Consider the following 27,964-nt stretch of genomic DNA (forward strand, 5'->3'; position numbering starts at 1 on the left):
AATTTTCCTACACGACGAAGATTGTAGTGTGACTGATAATTACGAAAGTGAATTTATAAGGGTCATGTGTTATGTCACTAAAAAGAAAACGTGATTTTGTAACATGTCCCGTGATTGTCCGCTAGAGGCGCTGCGTCTCCCTGCGTGGTTGTCAGTTTCAAGGGTTTAATAACCAACAGAGCTACAGCTGCATTCCCCACAACACGAGGTTATGTCACGGAGTAACAGCTAGCGACGGGATCCACGTTCACTCCTCCGAATGACACCGACCGTGAAAAAGTCGTGTTCTGAGAAAATGGACCTAATCGACACGGGTCGGCAGTCAGAGCATCATAAAGAGTCGGTGAGTAGCTTGAAAGCAGCTAGCTGTAGCATTCGTTTCAAGTTAGCTGCCTGCTACTGTGAACGGGTTTTACCAGAAAATAAAAACACTTTACTTTATTTACTTTGAAAACTGAGCTCGTAAGTTCGAACCGTTTGATAAAATGTAGCGAAGTAGGTGCTTACAATGATATAAACATGTAGCGAACGCGTAAATGCCCTTTGTCGCCTTGAATGAATGCGCAAGCGCAGTGGTGCGTTTCGTTGTTTAGGGGACAGTCAGTACCTCTACTACTGTCCTACTACTACTACTACTACTACTACTACTACTACTACTACTACTACAGTCCAGAAAATTCAAATTAAAAGCAAAGCCTTCGTTTAAATAAATGTCACTCTGGCCTTTTGCAGAACGACTTAAAAGAAAAAGATCCACAGTCCCAAAATGATTCAGAGAAAGAAGATGAACCTCTGTTGAGAGAGAACCCCAGACGCTTTGTCATCTTCCCCATTCAGTACCCGGAAATCTGGAAGATGTACAAGCAGGCTCAAGCCTCTTTCTGGACGGTGGAGGAGGTGAGTGTTGCAATTTCAGTGTTTCGCTGACTGACTAAAGGTAATAAGTCAATAATGCTAAAAAAAAACTGACCAAATCACTCATGCAGTCAGTTCAGGTTGTGTTAAATAAATACTTATGACTTAACAGTGTCTTGAAGGTTATAAGCGTGATTTCCCTCCACGGGAATCGCTGGATAATTCTTAGAAATCTATAAGACAGATGTTCTTGTTCCTTTCAGGTTGATCTATCCAAAGACTTGACACACTGGGACCGGTTGAAGCCTGATGAAAAACACTTTATCTCCCACGTCCTGGCTTTCTTCGCTGCCAGCGATGGTATCGTCAACGAAAACCTGGTGAGAGGGTAGAAAAAGAGATGTCGCTCAACATCGTCTTGTGCCTTAAGACACTCATCACACACGTGCAGCTTCCTACTTACCTGACTAATTTTGGCTGCCAGATTATCTTCCAGAGTCACTTTTAAACCTGTCCAGGCAACGGTTAAATATACTGACTGATAAGTGTTTAATTTAGTCTGTCTCAAAATCTCTAAATGGATTCTTCATCTATTTGTGCTCTCTCTAACAGGTGCAGAGGTTCAGCCAGGAAGTGCAGATCCCCGAAGCACGCTCCTTCTACAGCTTCCAGATCCTTATTGAGACCGTTCACTCGGAGATGTACAGCATGCTCATCAACACCTACATCAGGGACCTGAAGGAGAGGTCAGACGCTTACGTTGGTTCAAAACATTTACTGGAAAGCAGGTTTTGATGCTATTTTTTTCTGTTTTATTCTTGTGTGGTGAACGAAAAACATGAATTGTTGACTTACATCCAAACCGTAAGAGCTGCACCTGCTCACAACAGGACGGGCAAACTCCAGTTTGTGGTGATTTCCGTTGCATTCCCAGGTGCAGCAGCCTTAAAGCGCCTAGAGACTAGAGAAGACAATAATGTCACATATCAACTTGTTGTTTGACGTGCACACACCCCGTTTCATTATTTTAGCCTGCACCTGTTTTATGTCTTTAAGAAAAAAATAACTGTTGTGCTCTACACTCACTCTCCAGCCCATTAAGTACACTAGGGAAAACAATCTAGCACTAACCCCCCATTAGTGACTGTTATATTATTCAGTTTATGTTGAAACATACAACAACAACATTTTGGAGGCCGTAGTTTGTGGTGTTGTGAATCAAACACTAAGCGTTTCTGTTATTTAGCCTAGACCACGTTTGGTAATGTTGTCAACAAAATAATAGAAACATATGTCGTTACAACACAATACAGTTCAACAGTACTAAAACCATAGCCTCCAAAATAAAAACATACTTGAATCAAGGCCTCTCTCAGTGCACATTATAATGAATGAATACCATAACCTTCAAGAATCTGAGGTTTAATGCAGGACTGTTATATTAGAATCCATTTGTTACACTAGTTTATCTAATGAACTGATGAGCAAGTGAGTGTAATTTCATACTGCGGATCAATTTATCATTAAAAATACTACAGTAAGTGAGTGAACACACATGATCTGCGTTTGAGCTAGTCATTTGTAAGGGCTTATAATCAACTACAGTATATTTGACTCTTAGGGACTACTTGTTTAACGCCATTCAGACCATGCCCTGTGTCAGACGAAAGGCCGACTGGGCCCTTCAATGGATAAATGACAGCAAATCCACGTTCGGTAAGGAGCATGTCCAATTCAAAATAGCACACTGAAATAACATATAGCACATAGCAAAAGTAACAAACAACTCTGGCTTTGAGGAACTTTCTATATATACATACATATATGGTGATTTGAGAGTAATTTTAACTTGTTTGCCCCCAGGGGAGAGACTTGTGGCATTTGCAGCTGTGGAGGGCATCTTCTTCTCTGGCTCGTTTGCTGCTATCTATTGGCTGAAGAAGAGAGGCCTAATGCCTGGCCTCACCTACTCCAATGAGTTGATTAGCAGAGATGAGGTAAGATGACTTAATAAAAAGACATATAACATAATAAGCTGTTGTTTTGTTGGACACATTAATGATGAGAATGTGCCTATTTTATTCCATTTTCTTCTCGGGATTTACCCCGGTGATGAAACTGCTGCTTTGTTCTGACGTTTGTTGTCGTCTTTTCTAGGGTCTGCACTGTAACTTTGCCTGCCTGCTGTACAGCTACCTGGTGAAGAAGCCTTCAGAGGACAGAGTCAAGGACATCGTCACCAAAGCTGTTAGCATTGAGCAGGTCGGTAGCTAATCTTAAACTGTTTGCTTTGTCTGTTCTTTTTTGATACATTCTCTGTTTTAAATCTTGACAGATAACGCCTGGTCTGTGAATTATTTTAGTAATATTTTATTGTCTTGGGTTGCAGGAGTTTTTGATGGAGGCGTTGCCAGTTGATCTTATTGGAATCAACAGTTGTCTCATGAAGCAATACATCGAGTTTGTGGCCGACCGGCTTCTCGCTGATCTCGGACTGACCAAGGTAAGTGTATTTAAACAACAGATGTAAATAAGATGGATAATAATAACAATAATGTAAAATCAAGGGTAACCTATACTTAATGCTAATTACCTATTCATCTTTTTTCTTCTCAATTTTCGTTCAAGGTTTACCAAACTGAAAATCCATTTGACTTCATGGAGTCCATTTCCCTTGAGGGGAAAACCAACTTCTTTGAGAAGCGAGTTGCAGAATATCAGAGATTCGGAGTCATGTCGAGCATGATGGATGGTGAATTCACACTAGACGCAGACTTCTGAGAACTGACATGAGAGATGTGATACATTTGTTAATTTCTTTGTATTTTACCTATTTATTTCTTTTGTTTGGACAGTTATTGACATAAACAAATGGGCTTTGTTGCCCCTTTGTTGCCCCATTTTTTGACAGTAGGAAAGAAACAGGAGCCATTTTTATAGAGTTACTGTGGACTTTGACCATCACGTAGATCTAACTAATAGTCAGGATTTAGTTAGACACATAAAAGCATCTTTTGAACAAACCTTGAACTGCTCTGCTGCTCTGAATTTAACAGTTGTTTGGGTTTCACAAGATCTTAATTGGATATTTTAAATGTTAAGGAATATAAACATTGTAGTTATCAGCAAACCACTAATGTTTCACGGTTTTAATCAGCAGGTACTACACATGGTCAGTGGTGTCAATATGTGCTACCATAAATACACTATGTTTAAGTCATGATGGCCAACTTACTAGTCTAAAGACAACTATGCGTGTGTGTTTTTTGTTGTTTGTTTGTTTTGTGAAACTGCCTCAGAAATTCATCTAACATTGTAGACAAGCATGAAGTATCTTTGTGACACTGGTCCCTGTTTTTTAAGTTTGTTAAAATACAAATTATGTTCTGGTTTATGGGAGTAATTTGTCTGTTCCTCAGTGGACAGGTGAATAAGGGTTATATCCAGAATCTTGTGTCTTTTGCAGCCATTCTAATGTACAATACGAATTTAGTAAAAAATGTCATTATTTTTTATTAATTATCGGATCTTGTGTTTTATTATATATTATATCCAAATGCATCCAAAATGTGGATTGTAATTTTCTCTCAACAGTTGGTGCTAGAGCTATATGTTTTTCTTTGATTATCTTGTTTAAATATTAGTTAATACTTTCCGTTGTTTAGGTTTGAGTTTAGACTTAAAGTAGATTTTGAAACACATTAGCACTTGTTCATTTTGATTACTTTTTTGGTGGTTTTATTTTGAAGGTACAAGGCACCAGGTGAGTTTATAAACAGAGAGGAAGGATGAGACAGGGCTATGCACTGGGAAGAGTTTTTTTTTTTTGCTTGTATGTTTGTTTGTTTGTTTGTTTACCAGAGTGAGAGATGAAGCAGAAGCTGTTACTCTTTGGCAATGAAAAATAAACCACACCAAACGTATTTGGTATTGATTTAAAATCCCGAGTTACTCAGTGGCCGTTTGTTTGTTTTGTTTTTTTGGATTTAGTTTGGTTCTGAAGTACTCTTCATTATCTTCCTCATTCGTTTGAGACAAAACAACACAGTCAGATTAGATTATTAGCCACTCCTCCGATAGCATACGGATGCTGGAAATGAAAGCTAGCAGCTAGTGTGTGCGCAATTTTTTGAAGATGGCTGGGGACCTGCAAGGTTTTGCGCTGGAGAAAGCCGAACTCCTTTCCAGCCGCTTGAAGGAGCTCATGTCTTCGGGCCAGGGCTTTGTTCGGGCTCAGTTCGGGCTGGATTTGGGTCTGAAGCCCGAGCTGTACCCGACGTGGGTCATCCTGTCCTCGGTGGCGCTGGGTCTGGGTCTGCTGCTCCTCGGTCTGTTCTGGGCCGCTTTGTGCGGGGGTCAGCTGGCCGGGAAGAAGCGGGGATGTCCGGTGACACAAAGCAGCTTCGAGCCTGCCGCTTCTGCTGCCAAGGCCAATGTTGCTAAAACAACGAAGCCCGAGGAGCCGAAGAAGAAGAACAAAAAAAAGCCACCGGAGAAGGTACTGTGCAGTAAAAGCTGTAGGCTGATCGAATCACTGTGGCTCAATCACAACAAATCTAGTGACTTTTCATTGGTTCATCTATAAAAACACTTTACCCCAGACTTTAAGTCTCCACTCTGTTAACTGGCGTCATTTACACTTTTATCTCCATTTTTATTTTATTGGTCGCTGTTGAAGTTCAACGTTCGTTAGCAAGCTAACACAGCTAGCTCATGTAGCTTGTGTTGATGCTAGTTGACGTTACAGCCCAATTTGGTTTACACCACATAAATTAAAATATCAAGAACAACCCCCTCACTCACACACAAAAAACGACACCGACAACCTCGTTAGATAATTTAATGTATTATTAATCGTAGTGTTTTTGTGAAGAGATGAATGCTATCTATGTTTATGAGTAGCTAACTGACACGTCACTGTTGATCTTGAGGTAGTGCTAGCTAACCACAAAGATAAGACGTTTTATCTTAATAACTGCGCTTATTAAATTGTACTTATAATGTGACAGTTATATTGTTTTTAATACATCTGTGAGCAGGGCTAATGGCTTTTTTAAGGCTGCTGTTCAGATATTGATATCAGCTACTACTCAGAAACATGAGCTCAAGACCATTGAGTTACTAGAAGCCTTGTTACTGAAATATCACCAGCCATTAAATCAACTAAATGGACCTTGATAGCTGTAGAGTCACCAAAATAGATATCTATAAAAGTAGTTTATTATAGCAGAAGATGATGCGCTCATTAAATTAAAGTTTATTTATTTTTTTTCTGCTTTATTCCTAAATCCTCCTGACTGTGTTGTTAATCTGATGTCTGTTCCCCTTCAGAAGACTCAGTCTAATGGACAACCGGTGACAGTGGCTCAAGAGGAAGTCAAAGTGACTGAGGTGGTTTCCAAGCGTGCGCCGCCGGTTAAAACTGAGAAGGTAAATCCAATATGAAGGGGACGTGAAACTGTCGGCGACTGGAGAAGCCACAGGTTTTAGCTGTACTGACATTTTCATCTGTTAAATATCGCTGACACTACACTGCTTGTCATGTTCGCCTGGTGGTTTGGCCTTTAAAATTACTTATTTGCCTCTTTTATTTATTTCTCTGCCTACAGGCGCCTGAGGTGCAAGCCCCAGCTCAGGCTAAAAAGAACAGGAAGAAAGCCAAGGCCGATGTGAAACCAGTTCAGCATGTCTCTACAACTGATGGGAAGGAAGCTGACGATGGTAAGTCTCAAAAGGAGTGTTACCAACAATCTAAAATATTTCTATATTGTTGCCCTGTGGGCGCTGAGTCAGCTCAGCATTCAGAACGGTTTTGTGTGTGCGTGTCCATCAGGGGCGTGGGAGACCAAAGTCAGTAACAGAGAAAAGCGTCAGCAGCGCAGGAAGGACAAGGGTTCTGAGGACTCTGGGAGTCCAGGAGGAGTGGAAGCCCCCAAAACCCACGCAGAGCCACCTGTGGTCGCAGTTCCATCAAAGAAGAACAAAGGGAACCACGGTATTAATGTGGAAAAAGTTTTCTGTCATAGATGTGTTGCGTAATTGTTCCAGTCTCAAAAGCTTGACCACAGCATGAAATTACTAGTTGTTTAACATACTGCACAGTAATGACACAGATATAAGATATAGATTTGAAGTTTTGATGTGTATTACACAAATATTTAGTTATACTGCATGTCATTAACGTAAATTTTTCATATTTGCTTCAGAGGCCGTGCGTTCAAAAGCCACTGGAAAGGGCGATGCAGCCAGCGGTGCAGGTAAAGACAAACCTAGACCATTATTTCGTATGAGTGCACACTTAATTTTATTTTTCCTTTCAAGTTAAGATGACAGAGAGCAATCGTGAAGCTTTTATGTAAAAGTTTTTCAATATCCAATTAAATTGAACAGCATTTACAATGCATTTTTAAATCATATGTTGTCTCACTGTCCCAGTGACCCCATGTCTTTCTTTCCTTCTCAGTGTCCCCCAGCTGGAGAGAGGAGCCTTCGGTCAATGGCGGAGGCTGGACTGACATGTCCGTGAAGATCCCAGGCCAGAGCGGTGCCATGGAGGGAAACAAGTGGAGTATCATCCCCACGGCTAAGCATCGCAGGGCCCAACCGGAGCCACAGCGCTGGGCTCGGGACTCACAAGGTACCGTCTAGACCTGTGCGGACAGTTCTCCACCATAAATATAAATACAGCTTATGAATCATAAGACAGCAGATTCTTATGATATACAGTAATAATAAACACGGTTATTTTGATTTCAAAGAAAAAAGAAATAATTAGTCAAAATAGTTTAACTGCACTGGTATAGTTATTTATAAGACCAGGTGAGACTGCTCCACCTACTGGGCAAATGTGATATAATAAAAGAAATTAGCAGTACTCTTATATACTGTGAGAAACTGAGTTCACTAAGCAACTGTGTTTTCCTGCGGTCTCATCAGCTGCGTGGAGTGGCATCGATGGCCGAATAAAGTCAGACCTCAACCGTGCATCCTTCTCTGTGCCAGGACTGAACACCGCAGGTCGGTAGTGTGATTAACCAGAAAGCTTTATCACTGAGTCACACATTAACCACTTCCTTCATCTGTCATCCAGAGAATGCGAACGTGGTTTGCTTTTTCATTTCGCTTCAACAGCCACCAGTGTTTTGGCTGTTGTTAACAGTTTTTTTTTTTTATCTCCGTCACCTCTTTTAGACCCAGTGTCCAATTCAGTTGAGCCGAAGTGGGTGAGCCACCGTAACGTTGATGACGAGTGGTCGGGATTCAGTAAGTGTCCAGCGATACATTCTACACATCACACCTTCCTAAAGCAGGAAAGTGTAGTTGTTGCTGCTTTTTTTTGTTTTGTTTTTACGCATATCTAACTCCATTTGTTCGATGCACGTTTCTTTTAGATGGGACGGCTGCAGCAGATCCCAGCTCTGACTGGAACGCCCCTGCAGAGCACTGGGGAAACTATGAGGAGCCTCCTGTGTTGGTGGCGCCAGCTCCTCTGAAGAAGGAGCAGCCAGTCACCAACAAGGTTTTAATCTTCATTACACTATACATTTAGAGTTTATCCTCATCTTAAAACATGTTACTCTTGAATGTTTCTTGTCATGTGTATTTCTCTCACCAGAAATTTAAATATACACCTGAATATGTGTCGTGGCAGGCATCAGAAGATGAGAAGGACGGCGAGGATCTGTCTGGAGGAGCAGCCAAATCTAAGAAGAGGAGGAAAAAGAAGAAGAAAACAGAAGAGGAGGCTGCATCTGACGCTCAGGCAAGACGCAAAACATCAAGCTGGCTTCGTCCACGTCAAACTAGTATAGGTGTGAAACCTGTCAATGCGTTTGTTTGATTGTAGACGGCGAACACAGCAGCCCCAATCAAGGCGGCACCCAAACCCCAAGAGCTTCCTGCGCCGCCTTCCAAAAAGCAGAATTCCAGCATATCATCCTCTCAGAGTAGGTCACAGAGGTTCTATGTTTGCTCAGACCTTTTCTATTCCTACCCTTAAAACACAGTCTGGAATCGATGCCCTTGTGTCCCAGCTGATTTAAACTGCGACGGCTCTAAATGCGTCTTTCGTATTTTCTGTACTTGCAGAGAAGCCTGAGCAGGCCGTGGAGCCTCCGAAGCCGTCCCAGAAGAAAAAAGTCAGAAGGGAAACATGAAGTCACATCACAGGTCCAGACAAAGCATATGCAAATGATTGTTAAACGTGTCACATGCAATAATTACCAGGTACGGCGTTTCTTTCTGAGATACACACAACCGTTTGTCAGTCACAGAAACAAAAACAAGAAGGCAAGCGGCCGATATCGGCTGCTTGGCTAAACATATAGTGATGAAATGTGGTCCTATGGACTGAAAACTTAACTAATTTGCACTATTTGCTACACTGCAACCAGAGTGGAGTTTCAGGTGAGGTGGACTTTCGTTGGAGGTACATGTTTAAATGGCATTGTGTTTTCTGTTTTGTTCAGTTTTGTTCCTCTTCTCCAAGAGTGTTAGTAATTGTATACCCCCCTCCAAAAAACAAAAAACAAAACAAAACGGGTTTAATTATTATTATTATTATTATTATTTTAACCATACATTTTTTTGTTCCTTAGAATGTTGCACTTTGATTTTTTTGCCATTCTGCTGCCCATGCGTTACTTACAGAAATGTTGTGGAGCAAAAGATAAAGGACGGGTTTGATTTTCGGCAAGTTTTTCTCAGTACAACACTCACATGCCTGTACGTACACGGGCAGACTGTAGGCCACTCTCCAAGCCTATGGAAGACATTGATACCTTTATTGATTGCTTTAATAACTTACTGTCCTAAATCGACACTAAGTCATATCCCTGATAGAGCTACTATCCCGTATGAAATGTGGGAGAAACATTTGTCACTCGTATAAATGGCATGTGAGTACTGTATTAAGATGGGTTTGCCTGTCCCGTTTATATAATATTTTCTGTAAGAAGAGTGGCAGCAGAGGTCCATGACATTTACAGTGGTGTTAAAAGTACATTGAAACCTATCAACAACCATTCCTTCAGCACGATCCACCTCTTCTCTGTCCGTCTGCGTGACAACCAGACGGTGAAGCACTGGATTTAGCCAGAGTTAGACAATTATTTAATTTGGATCGCATCAAAGATTTTGTAAGAAAATGAATAAATTGAATTCCAATCTGGGGACTTGCTGAGGTCAAATAGAGACCACAGTAGCTGATGTGAACCACCAGGAGGCGCTGTAATGTGAAGTTAAGCAGAGCCGTACATTAGAGATGTGTTTTAGATGTATTTAGACATCTCTAATATACGGCTCTGAAGTTAAGGGGTAGTGGGATTTATCCCACACTTTTATCATCATGAGTATGTCTAGGTTTATGCGACAAGACTGTATGTTGGTTTTTCTAGTGACTTAATTGTCCTTTCTGCACTCTTTCTAATTTAAAAAACAACAACAACAAAAAAAAATAGTTCTTCTTCCAGTTTCGTTCTAGAAAAAGCCATGCCATATGTACAGATTGTAAGGGCTTTTTCCATTTCTGTAATTGCACTGTGCAAAAACCTGTATTACGTTCCTTTGGATGTCGATGAATTGTTTTTACTGACTTTTGCGGAATGTGAAATGTGTAACTTTTTTCAGTTTGTACCCGACTTCCAGGTTTTACGATGGGCGGGCGGGCGGGTTTGGTGGGTGGGAGGGAGGGAGGTCGAGTGGCTGTTTTTGACCTGAACTGAGAATGAAGACATACATATTACACAGAGCAGCTTTAATGCCACATCCAGGTTGGTTTTAAACAATACACACAGACACACACAGAATTTCACACATATATGAATGGAATTTTATTCCGTTGCCTTAACCTGTAAATGTATAGAAAGTGCATTGAAGTCCTTTTTATATAGTTTCCATCCGATTGCAAGTTTTGATGTCAGAATTAATTTTCTTTTGCATGACCTTGATAATAGTACTTGTGTACATAAAATAAAATGATCAAACTTTTGCTTTAACTATTAGTACTTGGTCCTAGAGTACCACTCAGTATACATACTGTACTGGCTTACTGTAAGGAGACAAATTGCAGCTTTTTATGTGGGCGTCCAGTTTAGAGGACATTAACCTGTTTTGTTCTATTTTTCTTCTGTGTGCAAAGAGACTTAGTGTGCACTAAGTCAAAGCATTGATCAACTGGTGGTAGTTATTGGCTGGCAGACCTGATCACAGCAAAATTATTTGTCACTGTGGCTCCAGGTGCCGATTTTGTTAAATTTTTACCGATGAGTAAGATGATTGAGTCACTGTATTTATATACTTATCTCTAGGAAGTGTTTTTTTTTTCTTTTTTTTGTGAATGACTTTGTTTATTGCAGAGGAGATACAAATGATATTTCTATGTTTGTTTGGTCGAGATGAAAATTAAACAGGAAATGCTTGATATCACACTGTGAAGTATTTTTATTTTTTTATTTTAGCTTAATTAAGATTCATGTTTGTTGTCACTTCCGCAGTATGTTAATGATAAAAATAGAGAGGTGTGAAATATTGTCCTACTTCCACAGTGCTACTTATATGAGGGCAAAACAGAATAACTACTTTAATTACTTCTACTACAAGACAAAGAAGATATTTATGTATATAAACACGTTATACAAGAGAAAATCAGTTTCAGCTGCTGATGTTCGATACCACTGATTTTCGAAGTATATTGAGCTAGTGACCTCATTTATAGCCGAGCTGATACAACAGCCACACAGAGGACACACAATCACACAACATATGTGAAAATGCAGTTTCAAACACTAAAAACAGAAATAACTAAAATAATAAGTATCTTGATTTAAGTATCGAGCATAAAGTTCTGGTATCGCAGGTATCGATATTTCAGTATCGATACACATCCTCACTACAAGAGGGGCGACAATGGGACGACCCCCGACACAGGAATGGTTTTACAAGTGGATGCCACTAATATTTTTCCCCTCCTCATCTTTTCTGACCGTTTTGTAACTAGTTTTACATTTGACCAGTGTCGCTTCTTGTAGCATGAGGCGATACCTGGACGCTACAGATGTTGCACAGGCCAGTCCCACTCCTCCAGGAAGACGCCTCATTACACACGACTGGTTTGCTGTGTCTCCCAGAGCAAATCTACACAAACCGTCTCTGAATTAAATACTTTGCTGCAGAGCAAATCTGTGTCAGTAGCCGGTCCTGCGTGGTTGCAGTGACTCTCTGGAGGCCAAACTGCTGCCTCAGTCAATGAGGTGAGGCCGTCGCGTGGCACACTCACAGAGCCTGACCTCCTTCGCCTTGTCTCTCTCTCTCTGTCTCTGTCTCTCCCCAACCCTTATCTCTCAGTTCATTTAGGATTTGCAGCTTTTAATCTCTCACAATCTCTGGCCCATTCACCTTTCAGTGGGATATCACGTTATTCTCATTCTTCCCTGCTGCAGGATCATTGTGCTTACTCTTTTTTTTTTTTTTTTGTCTTGTTTGCGTGTGCAAAAGGCAGATGTATTAATAGTGAAGGTCACTCGGTGATGACTGTTACTGCGGCCGCTCAAAGCCACACTATAAAAATCGTTCCCTAATCTTTCCAGCGTCCGAGAGGCCTCACGTAGCAGCATTATGCAGCCAAACGAATGAGTCCATTCCCCCAAATACCATCCCAGGGTTTTTACTGTCTTCTAGTAAGTGTGGGAGAAAGAGATTAAGGCTTTGTGATTCGTGTCATTACGTCAGAGCCCTCTCTACGCATAACATAAATGCCTGTGTTTAATAATAGGGAAATGTGAACACGACTTTTGTCTTCCTGTTGAGTCGCGGCATTTTAAAGAGGTGGCAGACTGGACAGTATTAAGTCATGGCAGGAGAAGAAAATCCCCTAATGTGACGATGATGCGGTCCACCCACCAGAGCTTAGCGCTGTGGTCACTGGCCCATCTGTCAGGCTTGGTCTGGGACATCTGCACACAGAGAGACAGACTGACATGAGATTGAAGTCTACTTTTTCATTCTAATATTATAAAAGCAAATCTAAAGCCATTCCATTTAGGTTTGTGTCTTTTATGGCAGAGGATATGTCATGTTTTCAAGAATAAAACATGATACACTAATTTGGCCATTCATTCTAAGAGGCTGCATTTATGGCCTGGAACAAACAGACCTATATTTTTCTGTGTGGTTGTTTCATAAAACCCGTTAGCAATGTGCATCTTGCGGCAATAAAAACGATTTTGGGTGCTGGTCCCGCTTCAAAACTTTACCACAACCACGAACCAATTCCCACATAGTGAAGAGTGGAGCTTTGTTGGATCACCCTGGCCCCTTTTGCCCATTCAGTAATTTCATCCTTGCAAAAGATAGACAAATCATGAGAAGTACTTCCCTCTCTTAGGTTTTAAACATGTTAGGTAAAAGTGTGGACTTGATTGTACCCTGTCACGCTGATATTTTCATTTTGGAGGCTGCAGTTTGCCCTTAGTGATAACAACATAACATTTTTTTTTTTTTTTTTTTTTGAAAATCTGGCACTACAAAAAACAAAACAAAAACAAAGATTCATCAAAATCAATGTTGCTAAAAAATCATTGATATGTAGCCAAGCCTCTAATAACCCCCCTGTGAAAAATCCTCTTTGCATCTTTGCATTTAGATGATTGAAAATATTTAAATTTTAGCGTTTTTTTCACGTAAAAAAATAATGAAAAAATATTAACATATGCTATTTTTAGCATATTTTTTTTTTACCGTTTTTGAACGTAACATTTTTTTTTTTTTTAAATATAAATAAATAAAAAATACACCAAAATCTAAAAACTCCACTTTGCACGTAGATTATAAAGGGCATATAAAGTCAGAAATGTAACAAACGTTTGGTATTTAGGATTAGGACTGAAGTGAATTAAAATATTTATGTAAAAAATGTGATAAATGTGTGATTTATGTGAAAAGAAATATTAGCATACGCTATCTTTAGGGCGTTTTTGGTCACTGTTTCTGTGTAACCCCAGGAATGAGGCTTACACAGCATATCTATTTATTTCTGTTTATACCTCTTACTTTTTTATCATATATTATCGTACAGTTATAGACCCGAATCTCCCAATAAACTGTCAGTAAATGGACGGAAGTGAAATGCTTTTCTCATTTGGCTGACACAAAAGTAAAACCATGGCCATCAGGGGAGCTTTGAGCTGACATATTTCAGTGTGGTTATAGAGTATTTTCCATCCATCCCTCTGATCTCGGTCAAAATCCTCCCGGTGGTCACGTGACTCCGGGATGAGCCAGATTAACGTCTCTCCGTTTGCCGGAGGTCCACTTGCTCCAAACATACGCTGGATGTTGTTGTCCCAGCACCGAGGACGCCGCGTCTATCACACATTAGTTTTCATTCCTCGGACATCGCAGCATCAAAGCAATCGTTATTTTTATTTTATTTGTTTTGTTTTTTATTATTATTTCTTCAGCATTCATGAAATAGCGTGGAAATTAATTTGTGTGATTAAAGATGATTTCGCCGTGGGACCGGTGGTACTCGACGAGCTGCTGCCTCTGCTGCCACGTACGGACGGGCACCATTATTCTGGGAATATGGTATATGGTGAGTCGAAAATGTTATGTGTGCATGTACGAGGGGTGTATGCGATGAGTTTCAGAGCCGTAGCTGAGTTAGCTCTCAGCTGCTGTTTTTCTTTTGTTTTTCCACTTCCACTGCCTCTTTTTTTTTTTTTTTTTCCAGGATGCCATCGGTGTAACACATCCACACAACCGTGTTAGCTTTTTAATTCCCCGACGGTTCCATTCAAGGCTAGTTTTTAATTCCAGCTAAACTAGTTTTAATCAAACACATTCGTTATTTGACACATTTTAACATATTTTGCCTTCTTAAACATGTCCTACATTTGTACCTGGTTAAATATAGTTTGCCTGAGTTTTTTTTTCTTTTTTCTGTTTGTTATTTTGCCCACGGGATAACCCAAAGTTTTAAACATAGTTCAATAATCCTGGTAAATCCTTGACCTTTAATAAGCGTTGGTCCCACTCTGTCTCTCTCTTACTGACCCTATTACTAGTCAACAGCCTCCTCAAAGGAAGGAACCCATAAAAAAAAAACAGCAAATGCCTCCATAACATGCTCTATTTCTTTTCGGCTTCCTCCTTTGAGGCTTGGACTTTACTTTACACTTTATAAAGCTTTACTCCACACTCGCCTCACCAAAATAAACGAAATTCCGGACTTGATAGTTCATACTTGACATGTCCGGTTCTGAAGTGAGGATGACTCCTGCACAATGCATTCTGGGATACCAAGTCCACACAAGGCGTCCCAGATGTCATCCCAACAAACCGGACATTCATTTTAAGTACGCATCAGGATATTTGGACTCTATTTGGACTCTGATTGATCTGCTGCATACACTTGATTGGAGCAGTACTTGGTACGTTTCACAAGTACACAAGAACACAGTTTGAGTGTTTGACTGACACTGGACTGTCGACTCCCCTTTGGCGCTTTTCCACTTCTGCTTTGGCAGCAGATCTTTCTCGGGGACATCTGGTTGCAGATCTCTTGTTCCATCCTACATTCGATGAAAAAGGAGCTCAGGCCAGAGTAGTGTCTCATCCACCTGCTTACACCCAGTTCTTTTTTTTTTTGTCCATGTATGTAGTTATGATCCCACGAGTGCCATTGTGCCTAGGTCTTCAATGTCACGCTGCATGTTAGTGCTAATATGCCCGTCACAGCCCGGCAGCAAGTCTGCAGCTAAAACGCTCTCCAGAGACTTCTAGTCTTGGTCCAGGGCCCTCCTATGGGTTTACACAGGCAATGCTGGTTAGGTTGTCTCTGGCTTGGTTTCTCTCTGTGACATCCGCAGTGCACGAAGCAACTGTACACCTACTTTCTGAGCGTTACTCGGAGTGGCAGAGTGTGTGTTGGCTGGACAGATGGTTAAACAGGCTGATCAGCGGGGGTAACACACTGCAGTTTTTCTTGGCTCCCCCGCTGTTCGGCGGGATTTTGGAAACTACCCCGACAGGATTCGTGTCCGGCCGTCCAGTCAGAGCTGCTGGCAGAATGTGATGTCCAGGGTTCCCCCAAGGCAGGGAAATCAGGACTTTTACTCCTGTTATTTCCTTGTTCCAAAAAGAACATTCGTAATCTGTCACTGTTCAACAAATCGATAATAGAAATTCCTTTTCACTTTCTGACAATAAAGAAAGTGTTAGGATGCATTCACCAGTGTGACTGGTTCACATTACTTCACTGAGAGATGTGTATTTCCATGTCGCTGTCATCCAGACACTCCTGCCTTATTTGTTCCAGGGTGTCCAGTATGTAGTAGTAGAGATTAGATAGATGCTTTATTTATCCACTCCATTACCTCTGCCCATTCTGACCTTTTCCAAGTGTGTGGAGACGACTCTGCAGCTGGTATGGAGGATGGAAATAAAGGTGCTGTTTTATTTGGACAGTCTGCGTTCGCTCGCTTGTTGCCCTCTTAATAAGTACTGGAGCTGCAGCTCAGTGACAATTTGGACTATTGCAATCAATTTGTTTTGTTAGTTAGTTGTTAGTTGGTGGTCAGTTGTCATCATGTCCTCATCAGGTCACAAGCAGATAGTATAATCATTTATTTTTTTATTAATTGACTAATTGAAAAAATAATAATAATTTGATGATTCGATGATTAAGCCACCCAAAGTTAGATGAATGCTGACAACTCCAATAAAAGTACTGCAGAAAACATTTATTTGTTTTTTTTTTTATTGGAATAATAATCTGTCGGCTAATTAATAGAAATGAGCAACAGATCTGTCCCCACTGTGTCATATCTGAAAGAATAGCTAAATGAAAAAACACAAATTCTTTTCCTCACCTGTAGTTATTTTTAGTTTATACTACTTGCTTCTGGGTGGAGTTTGCATGTTCTCCCTGTGTCTGCGTGGGTTGTCTCCAGGTACCCTGGCCTCCTCCCACCTCCAAAGACGTGCTCGTTAGGTTAATTGGTGACCCTAAATCCACCCTAGGTGTGAATGTGAATAGTGGTCCTGCAATAGACCGGCGACCATGCGTCATAATCTAAAGCAGATGTCAGAAATGGGTTACTCCATGATGCCCCTTAATACTGAGTTTCCTTTCCCCCACAGCTCATCAATGCAGTGGTTCTACTCATCTTGTTGTCGGCTCTCAATGACCCCATCCAGTACCGTTACCACCTTACCAGCTCCGAGCTGGGAACAGACATCGACGTCATGGACGATGCAAGTGAGTGCAACTATTCACCTCATTGTTACGCGTCTGTCATCCCCATCGTTATGTAAATTAGCGTCAAAACTTCATTGTCAGAATCTTCAACACTTGGTCTTAATTTGTCTAATTGATTAACTGAGAAAATAGTCAGCTGATTGTAAATAGTTGTTAGTTACAGCTTTAAAATGAATATTTTTTATGTTGTCAGATCATTCAACCCACCAATTCAACACTTATTATTACAGAAAGGCTTTGTTTCTGAAAGCCACAATGGAAAAGTTGTTTCATTTTTATTTCCCTCAACTAAAACAGTACCACATATGTGTGTAATTGTAAAGAATATAACTATGTGTACGTTACTCATGACAACAACCAAAACTTCCAAACAGCAACGTCAGGTGTCACAGTTCGGTGGCAATATTATTTGGATGCATTTCAGCCTTCTGCAAGAAATCATGTTTTTCCCCATGTATTTCTGGAGCTGTAGAATCACATATCCCCTCTTTGCGCCACTTCTTTCCCGAGAACGCTGCTCTCAGCACAGACATGGCTGAGTAAGCAAGGCACCATAGAGAACAAATCAGAGTGCGTGTGTATTTCCAGCGCTTCCCCTCCAGCAGCTATCATCATCAAAGTCGCCTCTGGAACGTTGCAGACGCCGTCACTGGCTTCTCTGATTAAAAACGACTGCTCTAATTCCCCATCGGATTACATCGGCCATCTTGACTGACTCCCCCTCACAAATGCGCGCGTGTGCGGCAAAGGCTACGAAACTATGGAAGAGACGAGAAGGTGTCGGTCGCTCCGTAGTGTGTGATCAGCTGATGGGCCTTCGCACAGTATCATGTGGTAGTTGTAGTTACTTTTTGGTTCAAAGGCGTTACTTTTTTTTTTTTTAGTTCATTAACTTACCCTCCAGTATAATCATTAGATGTTTTCAGGTGCTGTGGCCAGTGTTCTCACAGCGGGGTGAATGTGAGCAGGTTGTGACATTCAATCAAATTAAGCACCGATTACGTAATAATTACCCACATGTTGATGTTGTTTCGTGTGAAAATCTCAGCGCTAAAAATAGCGCGGTTATCTAACTACTTATCTGTTTTTTTATGTATCGTCATAACTACCCCGCATCACACGTGACTTTAACATGTGATCTCTGTGTGAATATTGTATCCAGATGTCATTGTTTAATGTATCACTGCATTCATACCTGGTGATGGAAGACGGTGTTTTTCTCGATGGTTGCACAAGGTTTAGTTAATTCAGCTTCACTGAAACGCGGTGTAAAGCGTGGACACGTGATGGCGTTGTTGACGAAGGGGTTGCATTAAGAAGCAGCGTTCCTTAATATTGGTCACAGTCTTAGGCCTTAAAACCTTCCCAGCATCATATCATGAAAAGTAATATGATCATTTTGAAAGGAAAAGATGTGACCATGAGGACAATATTTCCTGTGTGGCTGCAGAAACTTGCATAAACCCCTGAAGGTAAAACTCTGCTAACAAAACACTTTTAAGGCTGACTGACTCAGAAAGAAAAACATTGGCTAGCTTACCAGCATTAAAGCCAATAACAACCCATAATGCAGTGCTCTCTACAGAAGACCAACTATAACAGAAAGAGCAATGTTACAGGGAATGTGAAACAGTCAAGGAAAGGAAAATGCTTCTGAATCTGTCCTCATACTGTTTTTCTCTCTGCAGATATTTGCATAGCCACTGCGATATCCCTGCTCATGATTCTCATATGTGGCATGGCGACATACGGTGCTTACAAGGTGAGCGGGCAAAACAAATGTGATTCAAACACAGGTTCAGACTCAAGATACTGATTTTTCTTGGTGTGATCTGATTCTTTCTCGTACAGCAACACGCTGCTTGGATCATTCCATTCTTCTGCTACCAAATCTTCGACTTTGCCCTTAACACGCTGGTAGCCATTAGTGTGGTGGTTTACCCCAACACGGTACAGGACTACCTCCAGCAGCTGGTGAGCACCATTTCATTTTTATGGAAATATGTTCATTTTCTTACTAATGAAAGACAGTGACAGTAAGTGAAAGCAGTTTTTGTATATTTCATAATGCTCACTGATTTTGGTTTTGTTTGTATATCTCCAAACCCCCCTCCCATCCAGCCCGGGACATTCCCTTACAAAGAGGACATCATGTCCACCAACAACATGTGCCTAGTCTTTGCAGTCCTCCTCTTCATTGGCTGCATCCTCTCCTTCAAGGTAGGCCCGCAGAGACTGTCTTCCTCTGGTGATTGTCTCAGTTTGTTTAGATTTGCTTCAGCATTTATCTGAATGACATTCAAAGGAAAACATATTCAGCACATTGCTTCACATTTTCACGCACTCGCTGAACATTTGCTGTGAAACTGCCCTTTTTTTTTTATATATATATAGATTTGTTCATCGTGCGATTAAAGCAATTAAGTCTCACGCTGTGCTCATCTCGTCACCGTGTGAGCCATACGGCATGTGTAATGAATCTACCAGTGTGAACATTCCCATTATCGGTTCTCTTCATGAGATTATCGCGCAGTCAGAGAGCAGCGGGTCAGGGACGACAGGAAACCAACTCCCGTCAAACTAATTCTCCCTTAATGCATGAACGGTTCTCCAGGCGCAGCTATTCTCTGGGGCTCTTGGATGAGATGGGGCATGAAGCTGCAGTCATCTGTACAATCAAATCAAGTTGTTTCTCCTCTAAGCCGAGATTAGAAATGTTCTCGGCAGATATCCAAAGCCCGAGCTGGGGTTCTATGACAGGAAGCAGCCACTGGAAGACAGGCTGCTGGACTTGCAGCTGGAAGAGTTATAAATGTCATGCAGGAGACGGTTGTTGAGGACTTTGGACAGTTGGACTGCTTATTGCTCCGGAAGTCAGCGGTGAAGATGACACTTACCAAGCTAAATCTATAGTGGCCTTTATTTTTATACAGTGGGGGAAATAAGTATTTGATCCCCTGCTGAATTTGTAAGTTTGCCCACTTCCATAGAAATGATCAGACTCTGGTTTTTATGGTTGTTTACTGGTTATGGGTATAGACAGAATATCAATCGAAAATGCATAAAAAACACACAATCTAAAAGTTATAAATTGTTATGTATTTTATTAAGGGAAATAAGTATTTGATCCCCAACAATTCACTTAGAATTCAGGCTCCTACAGATTGGCTGGTGCGCATGTGGCACACAGCTGTGCTCAGTCAACTAATTACCAATACTCCTGATCTTAACTCGTCATGTATATAAAGCACACCTGCTCTAAGAATCAGTTTCTTACATTCCAACTTCTACAGCACCATGGGCAAGACCAAAGAGCTGTCAAAAGATGTCAGGGACAAGATTGTAGACCTGCACAAGGCTGGTATAGGTTACAAAACCATCAGCAAAAGGCTTGGTGAGAAGGTGACAACTATTGGTGCCATTATTCGCAAGTGGAAGACCCATAAAAGGACCATCAACTGTCCTCGGTCTGGAGCTCCCCGCAAAATCTCGCCTCATGGAGTGAGGATGATGATGAGAAAGGTGAGGGAGCAGCCTAAAACAACACGGCAGGAGCTTGTTAATGATCTGGAAGCAGTTGGGACCTCCGTCACCAAGAAAACAGTTGGCAACACACTGCGCCGTTATGGATTGAACTCTTGCAGTGCCCGCAAGGTCCCCCTGCTCAAGAAGGCACATGTACAGGCCCACCTTAAGTTTGCCAGTGAACATCTAAATGACTCAGAGAAGGCTTGGGAGAAAGTGCTGTGGTCTGACGAAACCAAAGTTGAGCTATTTGGCATTAACTCGACCCGCCGTGTTTGGAGGATGAAAAAACGTGAGTATGACCCAAAGAACACCATACCCACGGTTAAGCATGGAGGTGGAAACATCATGTTTTGGGGCTGTTTTTCAGCAAAGGGTACAGGGCAACTTCACCGCATTATGGGGCCAATGAATGCAGCCATGTACTGTAACATCTTGGACAAAAACCTTCTTTCCTCAGCAAGAACACTGAAGATGCCTCGTGGGTGGGTTTTCCAACATGACAATGACCCAAAACATACTGCCAGGACAACAAAGGAGTGGCTCAAGAAGAAGCATATTAAGGTCATGGAGTGGCCTAGTCAGTCTCCAGACCTTAACCCGATCGAAAACCTGTGGAGGGAGCTGAAGCTCCGAGTTTCCAAGAGGCAGCCAAGAAACTTGAAGGATTTAGAGACTGTCTGTAAAGATGAATGGGCCAAAATCCCTCCTGCGCTGTGTGCAAACCTGGTGACCAACTACAAGAAACGTCTCATCGCTGTGCTTGCCAACAAAGGTTTCTCTACAAAGTACTGACTTGTGTTGTGCTTGGGGATCAAATACTTATTTCCCTTAATAAAATACATAAAAATTTATAACTTTTAGATTGTGTGTTTTTTATGCATTTTCGACTGATATTCTGTCTATACCCATAACCAGTAAACAACCATAAAAACCAGAGTCTGATCATTTCTATGGAAGTGGGCAAACTTACAAATTCAGCAGGGGATCAAATACTTATTTCCCCCACTGTAAATGGGTTGCTCATGCAGTCTAGTGTATATTGGCCCCTGACAGTTGAGCGCCCTGGAAAAGTGCCAGATCGCAGTTTCACAGTCGGCTCTCGGAACAGAGCGAGCACCTGCTAAAGTTCCCGCTGAAGCCAACATCCTCCACTTGACTGCACTTGGCTTAAATGACACAGATGGGAAGAGGAGGGAGCTGGAGAGATTGGAGAGAGCTGAAGATGCAGCAGAGAAGGAAATGTAAATGGACAAAGAGTTGATGATTAAAAACGGAGACGGGTATAGCGAGTAAAAGTCAGCCCAGCAAACAGCAGCCCTGATGCAAAATGATCTTCACAAGCTTTTGAACCTTGCTTCGAGGTACACCTGTAGAAAAAAAGCTAAGCTCCGATGTATGATGTAACTCTGAGGTCGTAACACTGTAAAAATGAGTGCACAAGCCGACTGTTTTAACTCAGCAGGACAAAATCCCAAATCACTGGAAGAAAATGTAACTAACATAACCTTTAAAAAAGGCTGCACAGCCTTATTTTCACATTTCAAACGAATGATGTGTATTGGTTGAGCTGACCCAACACTTGTGTTGCGCAGTCAGGAGGTCCACTCAGCAGACGGTGAAATGATTGGCTAGCACTATTGCTTGGCCTCCTAGTTGGTTGCTCCTGGCAGAGGCACCGACTCAGCAGGCTACTCACACACACACACAATAGACCTCCTTTTCTTTTGCCAAGTCGGACAAACCTAACCCTCAGTGCAGGCACAGGTTCACTGAAGCAAGAGATGCCTGATAAATAGCTTCTGGTAAAATGGCGGAGGCAGAAGCAGAAGAGAGTGTCCACACATAAATCCCTCATTCGTTTTACACAGTTGAACGTGTCGCCTGGCTCGGTGCTAACGACAACAGTTGGTAAATCGTGTTCTCCATCAGTGCCGTCATCATCCCTAACCTTGACGAACAGATGAGCTCACAGAGAGTAATAATGAAAAGTGTAGGCAGTGTTACTAAAGGTCTTTTTTTCTTTTTTTTCTCTACCTCCTGGGGACAGGCCTACCTGATTGGCTGTGTGTGGAACTGCTACAGATACGTGAGTGGCAGGGGCACAACGGAGGTCCTGGTTTATGTCACCACCAACGACACCACGGTGAGTCCCCCATATCCACCTCCCACTCGAGCCTCAAGGACACACTGACAATCCCTCCTCCACTGTCACATCATAATATAATTGCGTTTGCACTACATTGATTTTTTATTTCTCTTTCGGCTTAGAAGCCCTCAGTTCATCATATTAGCTAGAAAATGGTTCAGATTAAGGCAGTGGACGTTACTTTCATCACTCTATTACGAATTTCCCACGGGATAAATAAACATCCATCTATCTATTTATCTAAAGTGAAAATCTAGCCTCAACATGAGGAAGGATTGATTTATTAGTGCTAAGATATAGGCTTTATTCACTTTTACGTGTATTGCAGTTCAATGAGCTGACGCCGCTAAATGTACGAGGTAAGGATTTTAGAAGTGTATGGTGTACTGTTTGTAATCTGATTTGTACTTAGTGATAAATAGATCTTTATTTGTGTGAAATGTAACCACCTAAGAACCGCACTGACCTCATCCTCTCACTCAGGAGGAAAAACAGCTATTAAAACAAATGGGATTTGTAATTATTCATTATTTATAATTCATTTTAGAGCTTTTATGAAGGTTTGTTATTTTGTTGATTTTCACGTTGTTTTTCTTGCCTTCTGAATAATCCTTTATGATTACATTTGTGCTCATTAAAAGAAAGTGAGACAGTCACCAAAACCTCTATCTGTTCAGTTGGAGTTATTTTTTAATTTGCTTCCCTGTCAAAAACGGAGGAATAAACAACACTGAAACCAAAACATTTGTTTCATAATCGGTCCATCCCTAAACAACATTAGACGATTCTCTTCTGTTTCCGAGGGGTTGAGGTTTGTGTGGTTCAGTAACTTAAAAGTTACAAGAGTATTTAGCTTATGTCCTGTACTTCCTATAATTGTAATAGGTGAAGATGGTATGTGTAGTATTTTAACCAGTGGGATTTGATGGACAAATTAGAAATGGGAACATAGACATTTTGTCCAAAAAACTATATTGTTTACTAATATTAAAATCCTACACATATCTATTATAAATGATACAGTGATTAGTACTTGTATAGCCGCCTATAAATATGCATATAAATATGTTATGCTGTGGTTACTAGTAGAGTAGCAAACACAGTAAGGAGTTCAGTGTATTTGTAGGGCAGTTGAGACCGTCGGGGCAGTGACGGTGTGTACAGTAGGAGCTGTATGTCGCCCTGAGGTGCGATCTGCTCGTCCATCCTACTTGACCCCCTCAGCGTTGACTCAGGGTGTTTGAGAGGCTTTGCCATGGTCACGGTTTCCATTTGTCCGTCAGTAATCCTCCATGCTGATACATAAGACATTAATCTGTCTCATAGCCGCTCTCGTCTCAGTACACAACACTTCATCTGTCTGTCACTTTGTCCTTGTGCTGCCGCGGACCCGCTTCGCAGCGCTGACGTTACTCGCCTTATGAGACACACTGTACGCTCAGGAGCTAATCCAGCAGGGTCCGCCGTCATATTGTGTATCATATGGCCTTTCAGCAATTATTGGATGTATGCCAGACTTTGTCCATTGCACATAATATGGAGGACAGACAGGGACGCAAACAAGTTGTGTTCTTTCCCACAAGACAACATATTTAGAATTAATAGCTACCGTGACCTAAAAATCACCCAGTAAAAACAAATCTTATCTTTTATTGTTTATTTGACGAGGACAGTGCACATTAATGAACAATCGGTGAAATACATGACGTCATGTAAATATGTTGGATTTAGACCTCACATCGAGGGTTTTATAGATGAGACAGCTGTATTTAAAAGTTTTAAGATTCTCAAAACTCAGCAAACCGTACTTTACACGAACTGGACAGTGGTGCGAGGTTTATAGCTCTTTTATACAGTTGTTGAATAGGTTTTGTTGTGATGGCACCAGCAAACAACCATATCACAAAACAGTATTCGCTATGCGAGAAGATCATGCAGTGGAGATAAGATCTAGCAGAATCGGATGAGATGAAAGGCCTGATTTGTTTAAATTTTGCAGGCTGTATCTTATTGTGTTGGCCACAGTGTGAGATCAGATTAAGGTCTGGACACACATCTTATGTATAGTGAAAATAACAAAGGCCCAAGGATCATACCCCGAGGGACACCTACAGTAGTAGTGCGAAAAGGCGATAATCATTTGTTATCTTACTGGAGACATAAACTGTATAGATAAAGATACACGTATAATAAAAAAATGAAATGTTATTTCAGAAAAAAAGGGCACTGAGAAATTAAAAACCAAACAAAATGAAGCACACAGCTGAGGCAACTGGGTCAAAGTGAATGCCACGGCGCAAGCTGAGCGAATTTTAATTAGAGGAGAATGAGGGAACAAGTCGTACTTAAGTGCAACACATATTTGTGGCACATCTACAAGTTTAACAGCTGTGATACAGGACTGAATAGAGACTCCGTGGGTTTATCATCATCATCTGCATTCCCTTTCATCACACAATGGAGCGCTCCATCTATTTTTACTATTAGAAAGCCAGCAGTGTGTCTAAATGGCTTTTTAAAGCCTCGGACATCAAGTACCCAGCTGCTTGTCCGTCGTGCTTTTATATAAATGCCATTAAAATGCAACAGGGACATCTCTCTCTCTCCCTTCCTCTCTTTCTGTTTTTTTTCCTCTCCTCTATATATCTCTGTCCATCCTCCTCTCTTCTTCTGGACATGTTACATAATACTGTGCTTGTCTGCCTCATTTCAAATCCTCCCTGTGATGTGTTCGCCGGGCCTCCCTGGCTGTTTCACAAACTTCATCCCCTCGGAGCATATTCTCTCTCCCTCAGTGAATTAGCAGCAGCGCTGGTTTTATAACACCATTTGCAGAGAAAGACCTCTGGTAGAGAGTGAGAGAAAGAGGGAGGAGGGGGGAAACACTGTGGCCCCTAGAGAAGAGGGATGTGTGTGAATGTCACCCTTTCAGCTAGTCATGCCTTCTATAGGGACCGAATAAAGGGAGAGAACAGCGGCGTAGCAGAGCTGAGTCAGAAATCACTCCCTGGTTACTGCGTAATGTAGTGAAGTATGGAATATTTTCTGTTAGTGAAGCTGAGTGAAATGTCTCCCTGCGTAGAGGCTGAAAAGCCCTCCAGTGTCTCAGTGAGCACTTACATTGAGAGCTGTGGTGATGCATGAGTACCCCCACCTGCTAGTTCATTGGGTGCACTACTAAAATGAATCGGTTCTGTCCAGCACTAAATCTTGATCCTTTGGTTTCATTTCAGGTTCTGCTGCCACCATATGAGGAGGCTGTGGCCATCCCGCCCAAGGACCCCCCTCCCCAGTACATGGAGGCGTGAGGCTCACCCCTTGCTGCTGGATTATATGCCGCACATGAACCCCCCCCGAACACCTTCTACACTTTCCTCAAACACTAGGACCCCATCGCTGGCGGCAACGTGTTGAAAAAAAAAAACGAGACGAAACTGCGTCTTAGACTTCAGCTTTGGCTCCTGCCAGCTTTAGACGAGATTAGGCCGACCCCGAGCCAGAGCCACCACTAACCAAGTCTTCCCCCGTCTGTCGCCGTTACTCGTTGTGACTTATTGTCGTCCCTCTCGTCTCCGCTGTTCTCCTTCCGGGGACTTTATCACAGCAACTTTCCGCCAGCCCTCCCTGTGTACAGCTGCTGTTCCCTGAACACTCTGACCCGACCCGACTTTTTTTTGAGTGAAAACTGTCCCCCCAACCCACCCCCCAATACTGTGAACTACCCTCGTGGTTTTTGTCTAGAAACTACCTGAAGAGATATAGCAACAGAGAGATGGGAAGCGACATACATTATCAGCTAAACGGAAGCACTTTTTTTTCCAAGAAATTGACAAAATTTTCTTCATTGAATGTAATGTCGTGGTATTTTTGTATGACTTTTTTGTATAACAGTGGGAGAAAAGGAAAAGCGAAAGGCTGTCCTGTTGTGATGAAACATCACGATGTAGTTTGTCCTGCTGGAAACCACATTGTAAAAGGTTCCTCGACCGATAACGTCTTCCTTTTGTAGCCGCGCTCCACGTAAACCTGTACTCTTTTCTCCCGTTATTCCTGTTTGCCTTCCTGCTCGTCCTAGTTGTGATTTACACGTTCACACACTACAGGTCCGCATCCAGAGAGGCAATACACACGAAAAGTAGAGCGTGAAAATGTTGAGACTGCATCGACTGTGTCTTTATTTCTATAACGTGGATCGCGGCGTTTAATCGGATCTTTTTAGTTGAGCTAACTTAGCTGGACTGAGGGCATTTTCTCGCAAAGCCTGCGCGACGTGCTGCCGCACACGCAGAGACTCTGTACATGTTTTTTTGTGAGCGCGCTCGTCTGCTTGTGACCTTATGATGTAACTCCCAGGTCCTTTGTAGACACATGTAGACACATTTGTTACATGTTTGTTTACACACGCGCCGTGAAATCGTGATGAGGTATTTCTGGGGGCTGGTGACCTTTTTAAAATGAACATCAAATGAGAATCTAAAGCAGGTTTTTTTTTAGCTCCGTTTAGTAGCACAGAAAAGTAGATAAACACCACATGAAAGTAGCTGAACTGTGCAAAGGAAGGAAATTTGTGACAGATGACTATAGAGCAAATAATCTTACTCTTTGTACCGACAGAAACGTTCATTCAGACTATGCAACAGAGCATTCACCGACTCATTCAACCTGGAAACACATGAAGTAGTTCGACTCTATTTGATACTGATGCTGTAGTTGATGCTGTAGCCATTCGTCTGCCCCTCCATCCTCGTCCCCCGTGTGAATCGCGACCCCCGCTTCTGCAAATCCAACAGAGCTGAAAATAAAATTGCACTTTAAAGTCAGCGTGAGCTCACTGAGAAAAAGATGTATTCGTGTTTTAGTCATCTTTGCCGTGTTAGTCCGTAGCTGAGGGGTTGTAACATGACGTCTGTGTGGATGATACGAGCTTCTCAACTGTGAATCGGTGTAGTCGTGTTCGTGTGGTCTGTTTTGAGAGCTGCAGATTTCGTTGTGTTTTTCTTTTAAGGTTTGCACAGTACGTCGACCAGTGGACGGCTCTTTGTGTTTGTCACCGCGAGACTGTTCTGCTCTCTCCTCTTGTTGGATCTGCATGAGCTCATGTCATGTCTTCAATTCAGAATAATAAAAAGCTAATTCAAACCGTGGATTTATACACCGAGTCATTATTATTGGGTGGT

General features: G+C 41.8%; 3 protein-coding genes across 5 annotated transcripts; all 3 read left to right on the plus strand.

Moving 5' to 3' along the window:
* The first annotated feature begins 112 nt into the window (after positions 1 to 112).
* rrm2b (ribonucleotide reductase M2 b) lies at positions 113 to 4,374 on the plus strand. Its single transcript, XM_047604359.1, has 9 exons — positions 113 to 343; positions 733 to 897; positions 1,119 to 1,235; positions 1,468 to 1,601; positions 2,477 to 2,571; positions 2,719 to 2,852; positions 3,013 to 3,117; positions 3,245 to 3,358; positions 3,484 to 4,374. The coding sequence occupies exons 1-9, from the start codon at positions 260 to 262 to the stop codon at positions 3,634 to 3,636; spliced, it is 1,101 nt and encodes a 366-aa protein (XP_047460315.1). The 5' UTR covers positions 113 to 259; the 3' UTR covers positions 3,637 to 4,374.
* Positions 4,375 to 4,882: 508 nt separating this feature from the next.
* Positions 4,883 to 11,280, plus strand: mtdha (metadherin a). 2 transcript variants are annotated; one of them, XM_047604354.1, is made up of 12 exons: positions 4,883 to 5,353; positions 6,190 to 6,285; positions 6,465 to 6,576; positions 6,689 to 6,850; positions 7,062 to 7,112; positions 7,319 to 7,492; positions 7,792 to 7,872; positions 8,047 to 8,118; positions 8,247 to 8,374; positions 8,507 to 8,617; positions 8,702 to 8,801; positions 8,944 to 11,280. In XM_047604354.1, the coding sequence occupies exons 1-12, from the start codon at positions 4,991 to 4,993 to the stop codon at positions 9,009 to 9,011; spliced, it is 1,518 nt and encodes a 505-aa protein (XP_047460310.1). In that variant the 5' UTR covers positions 4,883 to 4,990; the 3' UTR covers positions 9,012 to 11,280. The 2 variants fall into 2 exon arrangements, with proteins under 2 accessions (XP_047460310.1, XP_047460309.1); XM_047604353.1 differs by having other exon boundaries at positions 4,885 to 5,353; positions 6,187 to 6,285.
* Positions 11,281 to 14,136: 2,856 nt separating this feature from the next.
* Positions 14,137 to 27,931, plus strand: laptm4b (lysosomal protein transmembrane 4 beta). 2 transcript variants are annotated; one of them, XM_047604361.1, is made up of 8 exons: positions 14,137 to 14,446; positions 16,996 to 17,113; positions 18,802 to 18,875; positions 18,965 to 19,087; positions 19,235 to 19,333; positions 22,689 to 22,784; positions 23,116 to 23,146; positions 26,021 to 27,931. In XM_047604361.1, exons 1-8 carry the CDS (start codon positions 14,354 to 14,356, stop codon positions 26,038 to 26,040), a joined length of 654 nt encoding a protein of 217 aa, XP_047460317.1. In that variant the 5' UTR covers positions 14,137 to 14,353; the 3' UTR covers positions 26,041 to 27,931. The 2 variants fall into 2 exon arrangements, with proteins under 2 accessions (XP_047460317.1, XP_047460316.1); XM_047604360.1 differs by lacking the exon at positions 23,116 to 23,146 and having other exon boundaries at positions 14,140 to 14,446.
* The last annotated feature ends 33 nt before the right edge of the window (positions 27,932 to 27,964 follow it).

The sequence above is a fragment of the Mugil cephalus genome, chromosome 14 (genome assembly GCF_022458985.1).
Source record: "Mugil cephalus isolate CIBA_MC_2020 chromosome 14, CIBA_Mcephalus_1.1, whole genome shotgun sequence".
In the NCBI taxonomy this organism is placed as follows: domain Eukaryota; kingdom Metazoa; phylum Chordata; class Actinopteri; order Mugiliformes; family Mugilidae; genus Mugil; species Mugil cephalus.

What these genes read in the sequence shown, in the direction of transcription:
- rrm2b (XM_047604359.1), top strand. Translation starts at nt 260, where the DNA reads ATGACACCGACCGTGAAAAAGTCGTGTTCTGAGAAAATGGACCTAATC. An exon ending in CAGAGCATCATAAAGAGTCG is followed by an intron (nt 344 to 732) that starts GTGAGTAGCTTG and finishes GGCCTTTTGCAG; the next exon opens with AACGACTTAAAAGAAAAAGA. An exon ending in TGACAGCAAATCCACGTTCG is followed by an intron (nt 2,572 to 2,718) that starts GTAAGGAGCATG and finishes GTTTGCCCCCAG; the next exon opens with GGGAGAGACTTGTGGCATTT.
- mtdha (XM_047604353.1), top strand. Translation starts at nt 4,991, where the DNA reads ATGGCTGGGGACCTGCAAGGTTTTGCGCTGGAGAAAGCCGAACTCCTT. An exon ending in CTGGGCTCGGGACTCACAAG is followed by an intron (nt 7,493 to 7,791) that starts GTACCGTCTAGA and finishes CGGTCTCATCAG; the next exon opens with CTGCGTGGAGTGGCATCGAT. An exon ending in GCCAGGACTGAACACCGCAG is followed by an intron (nt 7,873 to 8,046) that starts GTCGGTAGTGTG and finishes CACCTCTTTTAG; the next exon opens with ACCCAGTGTCCAATTCAGTT.
- laptm4b (XM_047604360.1), top strand. Translation starts at nt 14,354, where the DNA reads ATGATTTCGCCGTGGGACCGGTGGTACTCGACGAGCTGCTGCCTCTGC. An exon ending in CGACGTCATGGACGATGCAA is followed by an intron (nt 17,114 to 18,801) that starts GTGAGTGCAACT and finishes TTCTCTCTGCAG; the next exon opens with ATATTTGCATAGCCACTGCG. An exon ending in CGACATACGGTGCTTACAAG is followed by an intron (nt 18,876 to 18,964) that starts GTGAGCGGGCAA and finishes TTTCTCGTACAG; the next exon opens with CAACACGCTGCTTGGATCAT.